The sequence below is a fragment of the Babylonia areolata genome, chromosome 9 (assembly GCF_041734735.1).
Source record: "Babylonia areolata isolate BAREFJ2019XMU chromosome 9, ASM4173473v1, whole genome shotgun sequence".
NCBI classification, from domain to species: domain Eukaryota; kingdom Metazoa; phylum Mollusca; class Gastropoda; order Neogastropoda; family Buccinidae; genus Babylonia; species Babylonia areolata.
Window position 1 is genome coordinate 45,345,137 of NC_134884.1, and position 10,901 is coordinate 45,356,037.

General features: G+C 50.9%; 1 protein-coding gene across 1 annotated transcript in view; it reads left to right on the forward strand.

Moving 5' to 3' along the window:
* LOC143285653 (uncharacterized) overlaps positions 1-9,638 on the forward strand; it is a 119,616-nt gene extending 109,978 nt beyond the window's left edge. Inside the window, exon 7 of the mRNA XM_076593049.1 lies at positions 6,958-9,638. Within this exon, the coding sequence (XP_076449164.1) occupies positions 6,958-7,520 (563 nt within the window). The 3' untranslated portion in view covers positions 7,521-9,638. The remainder of the gene's footprint in view (positions 1-6,957) is intronic.
* Positions 9,639-10,901: the final 1,263 nt, after the last annotated feature.

The window sequence follows — 10,901 nt, forward strand, 5'->3', positions numbered from 1 at the left end:
TTAAAGATTAAAAAAAAAGTGGGGGGCGGAGGGGTAATTTCACAATGCTTCAATTTTAGGACTAGAAGCGGCAGTTTATACGCACATATGATATCTTAAGACACAAGATACGTTGATAGTTTCGAATTTCGGTTGAAAAACAAGACTTCTTCAACCCACCCCCTTCTCTCAATGTTACAATAGCAGCGTATCCCCCACCCACACCCCTTCCCCCTCCCTTTTAACTTCTCCCTTTTCCCCCAAGGCGGTTATCTCCAATCGCCATTTCCATTCACGGCATGCACTGTAACTGATTCTTTGCCTGTCAAATTAACACAGAATACCTAACGTTCATCGCACCACCACCACTTTTTTTTCTTTCTTTTTTTTTAACCATGCAATATATATGCACATTGGAAAAAGCAACAACTCTGCCAGATTTCTCGATGGCATTCAAACTGAGGAAGACTTGTGTTGGAAGGGTTTTTTTGGGGGAGGACGAAATAGTGAGCGGATGTGTGAACAGTGTGTCGAGTTGTGTTTCCTGCTGTCAGTGAGTGATACTCATCAGTTCGTCCGAGCTCTCTCTCTTTTCTCTCTCTCTCTGCTCTCTCTCTCTGCTCTCTCTCTTTTTTCTCTCTGCTCTCTCTCTCTCTTTTCTCTCTCTCTCTTCTCTCTCTCTCTCTTTTCTCTCTCTCTCTCTGCTCTCTCTCTCTTTTCTGTGTCTCTGCTCTCTCTCTCTCTCTGCTCTCTCTCTGTGTGCTCTCTTTGTCTCTGTCTCTCTCTCTCTCTCTAACACCTGCTCTCTTTCTCTCTCCTTTTTTCTGAATTAAAAGAAAGTTTATAATGTGTCCGTCTGCCTGTCTGTCTGTCTGTCTGTCTCTTTGTCTTTCTCTGTCTCTGTCTCTCTCATTCTGTTTATCACACTCTGTTTATGTCTGTCTGTCTCTCCGTTTCTCTGTCTGTGTGTGTGTGTGCATCTCTCTCTTACTCTCTGTCTCTGTCTCTCTGCCACCCCACCACCCAGCTCAGTCGCCGATTATCTCAAGTGTGTGGGTATATGGCTGACGTTTGGTGAACCCATTGCTGTTGAGGTCGGCGGCGTTGGTGGTGGTGGTGGTGGTGGAAGGGGGTGATGGTAGAGGGTACTTGTCATAGAAGGTTCCAGCCTCACATCCCCACCATGACTCCCCTCCCTCTCCCAACCACCACCAAATCTTCCCCTTCCTCCTTCCCTCCCCCTGCTTCTTCTTCTTGTCTGTCTCCCTTGTCTCCCATGTGACCTTTTCTGGGAGATGGGGGGTGAGAGGAGGGGCGGAGATGGTAGTGGTGGAAACGAGCGGGGTTTGGGGGTGGGGGCGGGTGGGGGGAGGGGAGCGGAGCGGAGCGGAAATGGGACGTTAAATTTCCATTTAATCAAGTGACGTCTGGCACGGCACACTGAACATCGCCCTCAAGCCTTAACCAACCTCCACAACTCCCCCCCACACACACACACGCACACAGACACACTCTTCTCCCCCCCCCTCCTTCCTAAGTCTCCACCCTCACTTCCAGTCTCCGCTCTGGCTCCAGTTGGGGCGTGATGGCGGTGCCGGCTCATCAGGCGTCGGTGTTGGTGCAGTGTTTGTCACGAGGCGAGGAGGAGGAGGAGGGTGATGAGGAAGCGGCTAGGGACACTGAGCAGCACCTCCCCCCCTACCCCCACTCCCACCTCCACCCCCCTGTGGGCCCCCCTAAGTGCCAGACGGGCAGATGACCTTTGGGGGCCTTTCCTCCTCCTCCAGCATCTCGGAGCCTTTGGCTGCCTTGCTGATGGGTGGCAGCCTCGTGTTGAACGTGCATCGCTATCGGGCCTGACGCCAGCCGACCCTCAGCTGTGGCCCGGCCGAGACGGGACGGCTCTTCCCTCTCCTCTCCCCTCTCTCCCCTCTGCAGTCCGCTGACGGCTGGGTCAGGTCTGTCTGTCAGGAGGCTGGTTTATGGAGGCTTGAGGACCCAAGGGAAGGGCTGAGGGACACTCTCGATCAGGGGAGCCGCCGAGGAGGGGCGGGGTGGGGGTAGGGGGCGGGGTACCTGAAAGCGCCTTGGAAACAACACCAACAACCCGCTCAGGGTCGCTGACAAGTTTTAAACCAGTGCCCGTTCATTCCCGTTGACTGTCTGTCTCTCTGTCTCTGTCTCTGTCTCTCTCTCTCTGTGGTGTGAGATTTGGGCGTGTGATTCTCACGGTCTTCTTGCTGGGTCAGAGAAGACAGAGACAGATAAAGAACGGCACACTGTTGTTGAAAGGGCCGCCGACTTCACAGCAATCCAACTCCCCCCCCCCCCCACCCCCGACCCCCCAGCAGGACAAAAAGAGACACAGGAAGAAGAAACACGAAGACCGGTACACCACCACAACCATAGACAAACCAAGACAGCAGACTGAGTAGGAGACGGGGGTGAGGGGGCGGAGGGGGAGGGGGGAGGGTCGGGGGGGGGGGGGGCAGGATACAAAACCAAATGAAACCAAACAACCCCTCCCCCCCCCTCCACAAATGACTGAAAAGAAAGAAAAGAAAAGGAAGAAGAAGAAGAAAGAATGATGTCGATTCAGGAATGCCCTCCCTTCTCAGCCGCCAGAGGGCTGGAGCCAGGGGCGATAACGCACGGTGCCAGACCCTTCAGCCGCCCACAGACCTCTTCATGGTTCTTCCTTACAGCCAGACGTTGGGACTGCCGTGCCGTGCCGTGCCGTGCTGTGCCGTGCCGTGCCGTGCCGTGCCGTGCCGTGCTGTGCCGTGCTGTGCCATGCCGTGCCGTACTGTGTTGTGCCGTGCTGTGCTGTGCTGTGCCGTGCTGTGCCGTGCCGTGCTGTGCCGTGCTGTGCCGTGCCGTACCCGTGCCGTGCCGTGCTGTGCTGTGCTGTGCCGTACCGTGCTGTACCGTGCTGTGCCGTGCCGTGCCGTGCTGTGCTGTGCCGTGCCGTGCTGTGCTGTGCCGTGCCATACCGTGCCCGTACTTGTGCCGTGCTGTGCTGTGCTGTGCCGTACCCGTGGCGTGCCGTGCTGTGCCGTGCCGTGCTGCAGAGGGTAGACGGCAGTGGCCCAGTGGTGTCATGCAACAAGCGAGAAGTATCAGGGGGTCTGTGGTCACAAAGATGCTGGGGGGGGGCCGGGGGGGGGGATCGGGGACGGGGGTGCGGGGGAGGAAGGGGGGGGGGGGAGTGGAGAAGGAGCAGGAGGACGAGTTACGCCAGATGGGTCGAGGAAGCGATAACTCCGATAGCACAGCTCTTCTCCCCCAACCCTCTCCCCCTCGTCCCCCTCCCCCCACACACCACACCCCTAATTCTTGCCTCCCTTCCTCCCCACACCCTCCAGCCAGTGTGTGGCCCTTGCCGTGTTGGCCAGGGACCACCCAGGTGGGGACTCCCTTCCCTTCCCCCACTCCCCCCTCCTTCTCCTCCTCCCTATCAGCGCCACTTTCAACGTATCATTGTTTCTGAGGGAGGCGGACGGAGGGAAGCGACAGGCAGGCGGGGGTTGAGTGGCCCACAGCCGTCACTGCTCATCCGTGACCTGCACCTCTGCACCTCTCGTGACGTCACCACACCCCTCACCCTCCTCCTGTGCCCGAATCCACCCCACACCCACACCCACAACTACACCCCTCTCCCTCACCCTCCCATATCTCACCTTGCTGTGTCGGGCTGTTCATCAGCAGGTTGTGTAGACAGACACCTGCCGACATCAGTGGCACAACAATTGATCAGAACTTCTTCGTCGTCGTTCGTGGGCTGCAACTCCCACGTTCACTCGTATGTACACGAGTGGGCTTTTACGTGTATGACCGTTTTTACCCCGCCATGTAGGCAGCCATACTCCGTTTGCGGGGGTATGCATGCTGGGTATGTTCTTGTTTCCATAACCCACCGAACACTGACATGGATAACAGGATCTTTAACGTGCGCATTTCATCCCCAGCTTGCGTATGCACACGAAGGGGATTCAGGCACTAGCAGGTCTGCACATATGTTGACTTGGGAGATCGGGGAAAAAAAACAAAACAACTCTACCCTTTTACCTACCAGGCGCCGTTGCGGAGATTCGAAACTGGGACCCTCAGATTGAAAGTCAAACGCTCTAACCACTCGGCTATCACGCCCTTCCAATCAGAAGTTCAATGTCGTGGCTTTAGAAGACGGGTGTGACGTGGGACAGCGCCTGAACAGTTAATCCTGGAAACAAAATGCCCACGGATGCTGGTGAAGTATGTATGATAGTCAGTGATGTCCAACTGTGACCATCAGAACGGCAATGGAGGCACCTGCTATCCTAACTATCTGCGCTAGAATTTAATTATAGTGGAGAGTGTCTTGCTCAAGTTACATCCACACTCTCTTGGCAAAGAGGGTTTTAGGACAGTCGGTGTTGGGATGGTTCCCAAAGGCCAACAAGCACCCAAGGCTGCAGCACTGAGAGCCAGTGCAATCTTGCCTCCTAGTTTGAGAGTCATTGTCCTTCACAAAAGACTAGGCTGTCAATGACTTCTCACTGCAGTGGAGGAACCATTGATCATAAAGCTCTCACTTTGCCGTTGGTGAAGACTCATGCAGGAACTGCACCGGAATAAGAACTGGACAACCGCTCCAGACAGTCATGCTGGCAGCCTTTATTCTACAAGCCCTGTCCCCACGGGTGGGGGGCTCAAAGCCACGCACACTGAGGTCAGCAGGGAGTTTGGGTTTCCTGCTTCCACTTTTTGTTTTCCGTGCAGAAAGCCGCCGCTCTGTCCTTTGTCAGGTCCTTTGTTATCCATATTGTCAGGTCCTTTGTTATCCCCATTGTCAGGTCCTTTGTTTAGTCCTTTGTCAGGTCCTTTGTTATCCCCATTGTCAGGTCCTTTGTTTAGTCCTTTGTCAGGTCCTTTGTTATCCCTATTGTCAGGTCCTTTGTTTAGTCCTTTGTCAGGTCCTTTGTTATCCATATTGTCAGGACCTTTGTTTAGTCCTTCGACAGGTCCTTTGTTATCCCTATTGTCAGGTCCTTTGTTTAGTCCTTTGTCAGGTCCTCAGTTATCGTCATGACGGTTTTCATGACTGCCACCAGAGATGCTACGAAGCCACACGCGTGTCCCCTTGAAACAAACGTCAAAGAAAATTATGAAATGAGTCTTCTGTTGAGAAGGATTAAAACCGGTTTGGGGCAAAGCGGCTTTTTGCAAACTTCTCAAGATTGCCACGTTGATTGGACTGCCAGACACTCAGACAGACACTGATACAGACAGACAGACAGACAGACGGGGTCCGTGGTTGGTGAACTCGGCAGGTTGGACAGACATGCTCAGCTCCGAGTGCCGTGAGCCAGGTGAGGCCCGTCAGTCAAACCCCAATGAAGTTATCTCCTTCCACACTAGCTGTCACTCTGCTCTCCCCCCCCCCCTCCTTCCCCCAACCCCCTCCTCCTCCCTCCCACCCACTCCTCTTCCTCCCAGGCGAAGGACCGAGAGGGGGAGAGAGAGAGAGTGGGGGTAGGGGTGGGGGGGGGAGGTCGTCTTCGTCGTCTTGGGGGATCTGTACCCCCCCCCCCCTCCCCCGGGCCACGCCATCTTCAAGGTGATGATGAAATTACAGCTGTCGTGTGGCGTTGTCAGCCAGTTTCGGCTTGCGCCTACCCCCCCACCCCCCACCCCCATCCCCACACTCACCCCATCCCCTTCTCTCTCTCTCTCTCTCTCTCTCTGTCCCCTTTCCTCCTGTCTCTGTCTTTCTGTTTGTCTGTCTCTTTGTCTTTTTCTCTGTGCTTGTGTCTCTGCCTCTGTGTGTGTGTGTGTGTGTGTTCCTCTCTCTCTCCCTCTCTTTCTCGCTATCTCTGCCCCCCCCCCACCCCCCATCCCTCCACACCTCCACCCCCTCCGAGGACTGCCACCCTGCAGGGTTTCCGTGACCCAGGGCAGGAGGTCCGGGTGTCGGGTGGGCCACCCAGGGTACCCGGCCACCCCTCACCTGTTGCTCCTCTGCTGGTGTCGTGTCGTGTCGTGTCGTGTCGCTTCCCCCTTCAGCTGTCGCTTGGTTGGCTGGATGGACATTTAACGTCTCCGCATCTCCCTCGTTACGAAGATGCTGTCAAGGTGGTGTGTTGTGCTGTGTTGTGCTGTGCTGTGCTGTGCTGTGCTGTGCTGTACTGTACTGTACTGTGGCGTGGTGTAGACGGCACGCGGAGAAATCGAATCCAGCAATGTAGCTGACATGTCAATAAACTGAGAGATTTTACAAACTCACACCCCAACGCCTAACCCCACTACCCTCCACCTCCACACCACCCAAGCACAAATTAGTTCCTGAGGTTAAAAGTTAAACCAAGACTATTTTTGTACGCTTCTTCCACTTACGTATGGAAAACGAAGACATCTTGGCTTGGATCTCTCTCTCTTTCTCTCTCTCTGTTGTTATTGTTGCTATTGTTGTTGATGTTGTCAAGGTCATGAAAAACAAACACCACACATGAACCTGCGCAGACTGCCATCAACTGATGATGATGATTGATGATGATGATGATGGAAACATGATGATGATGATGATAGGAAACATAATTAAAAAAAAAAAAAAAAACGCAGGCAGGAAAAAAACAAAAAAACAAATGGGTGCCGCTCTCAGTGTAGCGACGCGCTCTCCCTGGGGAGAGCAGCCCGAATTTCACACAGAGAAATCTGTTGTGACAAAAAAGTGAAATACAATACAATGGTGTAGTACAACACAATGATGATGATGATTATGATGATGATGATGACGCTGACTGTGCCAGTTACTGCCTGTTGCGGAAGAGCAGAAGCTGATGATGAGATGATGATGATGTGACGAAGATGATGATGAATTATATATATATATGTGTGTGTGTGTGTGTGTGTGTGTGTCATTATACATGATGACAATGGTGATTACGATGATATGAGGATGACGACGATGCTGACTGTCCCTGTCCCTGCCTGTTTCAGAGGAGCAGCTGATGATGGAGAAGCACGGCATCCTGCCCTCCCCCACCTGGTCCCTCTTCCGCCCCCTGTGCTCCAGTGTCCTGCCGCCCCCCGCCCCCTGCCTGCCGCTCAACGCCCGGCCCCTCTACACGCTTTACGGGGGGCTGCTGGGGCTCAGGGCCGGCCCCCCGGGCATGCCCCCCTCCCTGCCCCTCTCCTCCCTCGCCCTCCACCCCATGGGCATGGCCGCCGCCTCCCTCAGCCTCCCCCACCCCCACCACCCGCACCACCCCCACCACCACCACCAGCAGCAACAACAACAGCAGCAGCAGCAGCAGGCGCGGGAACGACAGATCGCCGCCTCCTCCCCTTCCTCTACCTCCTCCCCATCGGGCGGCATGTCGGCCCCCTCCCCCCCAGCCCCCGGCACCAGCCGGGCCAGCGAGGGACGGGGTGGGGGAGGGGAGTTTGGCGGGGGGGCCTCGCACCTGCCGCTGACCATGTACCGCTACCACCCCTACCTGCCCGTGCCGGACAAGTTCTCCTCCTCAGAGTCCGTGGCTGTGGACTACAGCAGGCCTTGATGGTCCTCAATGCTTTGGCTAGAGGACAGTGTGTGGACTACAGCAAGCTTTGATGGTCTTCAGAGCTAGAGGACAGTGTGTGGACTACAGCAAGCTTTGATGGTCTTCAGAGCTAGAGGACAGTGTGTGGACTACAGCAAGCTTTGATGGTCTTCAGAGCTAGAGGACAGTGTGACTGGGGACTACAGCAAGCTTTGATGGTCTTCAGAGCAAGAGGACAGTGTGACTGGGGACTACATGGTCCCCACGGCTTTCAGGGCTGGCAGATGTTCCAGGTACACTTCGATCGTTAACTAACAATGGCTGTGCACAATGACAGAGAACTGTCTGGCTGTGAACTGCACGTGACTCGCGGCTTCAGAACGGGTCAGTCAAGGTTGGCAGACAGACCTGTGAATCATATTGCAGCTTTTTGAGAGACACGGTTTTTGAGTTGTTGTTGTAGACCTCCACACACCATACATCCCCCAAAGGTGAGAACATGATACAGATGGCGACGACAAGACATCGAGACTGACATGTGTAAAACTGGAGATCCACACGAACCATGATGGTCTGCTTGTGGAAGTGCTTAAGATGTCTGTGTGATCCGTGCTCTGTCCTCTGACCTTCATCCGACAACAGCGTGCACCGTGACATCTGAGCAGTTGTTTAACATGAAGTGCTGTCAGTTTTTATATGAAACATGTAGCGATGTACGTCATGACACTGCTCGCCTGTCTGTTCGGCTCAGCCGTGTGTGGTCAACAAGAGGAATCCAGAAAGTGAGTGAAGGAGTAAGTGGCTGTCCACGACAGCAGAAAAAAAAGAGATAATTATTCTGAACCTTGAAATGGGTAAATTTCGAACACTTCCTTAGGCCTGGTTTCCACGAAACGTTTGACGGTTACTGCAAGACGTTTTCTATAGACAGCTTACACATATGAATGTCAAAGACAGTGTAGTTTGAAGGAGAAAAAAAAAGGATTGTTGCTGTTCTAGTCCCGACAAAAAACAACAACAAAAACAACCCCCCCATACCGCGTCCCCCCTCCTCCCCCTGAAAAAAAAAAGAGAAAAAAAGAAAAAGAAAAAAAGAGACAGACACTTCCTGTGAAGCCGAATTGTGGGACTGGTTCATGCCCACATGAGCATCAGCAACGCAGCTGTTCAGAAATGACAGTCGTGTACATAAGGAGACGCAGCGCAAGTAACTTGGGCTGTTGTATCAACAAACCTGCACTGTCATCAGACACAAGTCCTGTATGTTGTATTTTAAATGCGTGAAACTTGAGTCACGTGATGATCTGTACGCAGTGTCATACAAACATGTGACTATCACGGTCGTTCTGTTTCCTGATTTTGAAATACACCGTGGTACGCATGTGTACGTGTCTGCACACCTGGTTACTGTGATAACGACGTAGGAGAGTGTACAATGCTTTATGAAAACCCCACATTGTAGTCAAGGGCTAGGGCCAGGGCCATATTAAACGAGACGTGAATGATGCCATGTTGTTGCACTGTGAGTCGTGAGTCTTTTTTGTTTTTTTTGTTGTTGTCGTTTTTGTTTTGTTTGTTTGCATAATGGTATGTGACTATTATTGGTTTCATCCTGCTACGGAGTGTCATGATTTGTGTAATGATATGAGTTTGTTGTGTGCTGCGCAGTAATGTGACTGTCGTGTTTTGCTATTAAAAAGACGGTAAAAAAACACCCAAACAAACCCAAAACAAACAATAAACATAATAATAAATATAATATAAAACAAAATAAAATGAATGGTATTGTTAATCATAATGATAATCGATAAGAGTGTGTGACTGTCGTGTTCTGTTTTTGCACAATGAAAGGTGACTGTTAGGTGTTGAGCACTGAGTGGAACGGTGAAAGACATTTGAGTTACAACATCAACGGTCTAGAATCGTCATTGTCATTGCCATTGTAACATAGCGCACACTTCCTGTCATTTTTCACAGTGTTACGCACGTGACGTGTTCAGCCATAATTATTACTGTGCGTGGGTCACGTGGCCACGTCACGTGTGACGGTGAGCACAACTCACATCACGTGACTGTCACGCCCAAACACTGTGTCCAGCTTTAAACATGAGTAACATAAACTGAAACCAAAGACGATTTGGTGTACTTGTGTGTGTGTGTTTTGTGTGTGTGTGTGTGTGTGTGTGTGTGTGTGTGTGTGTGTGTGTGTTTCTGTCTGTGCGTGTGCGTCTCTCTCTCTCTCTCTCTCTCTCTCTCTCTCTCTCTCTCTCTCTCTCTCTCTCTCAGTGCGTGTGCGTGTGATTCTCCTATTTGTGAACATGTGTGCGAGTGTGTATGCGGAGTGTGGGGGGTGGGTGCGAGTGTGTGGTGGGCGTTTTATTTGTTGGGTCGACAATTATTCCATCGATGATGAATGAAGCATATGCGTATACATATTCGTACAAACCAAAGACTGAAAATGTAAGTAAAACAACAACAATAACAAAAGGAACAACAACAACAGCAGCAGCAAAAACAACAACAATATTGATGATGATGATGATGTTAACAACAACAACAACAACAATAATGATGATGATGATAATGATAACGACAACAATAAAAACTGACAATAATGTAAATAAGTACACAAATAAAAATGATGTTATCATAAACTCTTTAATGGTATCGTTTCGTTATCATCTTTATCATTACTGATTTTATTATGATTATTATGGTTACTATTGTTATGCTTATCGTCTTCATTACTACTACTACTACTACTACTCCTACTATAATATTATTATGATGATGATGATGATTATTATTATCTCACATCAGGGTGATCAGAAACAGCGGGAGCAAAAACAATTAAAATAAAATAAATAAATAAATAAATAAATAAAAACAATAATCATCACCATCAAGATCTTCATCATCAAACATAATCAACATCATCATCATCATCATTAGAAGAAGAAGAAGAAGTGAACAGCTCAAAACATTGGGAATTTGTGGAAGTTTTGCAAAACAAAAAGGAATGAACATCACACACACACACACACACACACACACACACACACACACACACACACACACACACCAAAAAACAAACAAAACAGAAAGAAAACGAGTAAGACAAAGAGAAGGCGTATGTGCCAGAAGCAAACATCGGTGAACATTGCATCACTGCGAGGCTTGCAATGGCAGGCATTGTTGCTTCACTCACAACAGACTTTTGTGTGTGAAATTCGGGCTGGCTCCCATCCTAACCCTTCCTCCGCTCACCCCTCTACACACACACACACACACACACACACACACACACACACACACACACACACACACACAATCAACAACAACAACAACAACAAAAATCTCCAAAAACAAACAATTTTCTCACTTTCTTTTATTCATCTT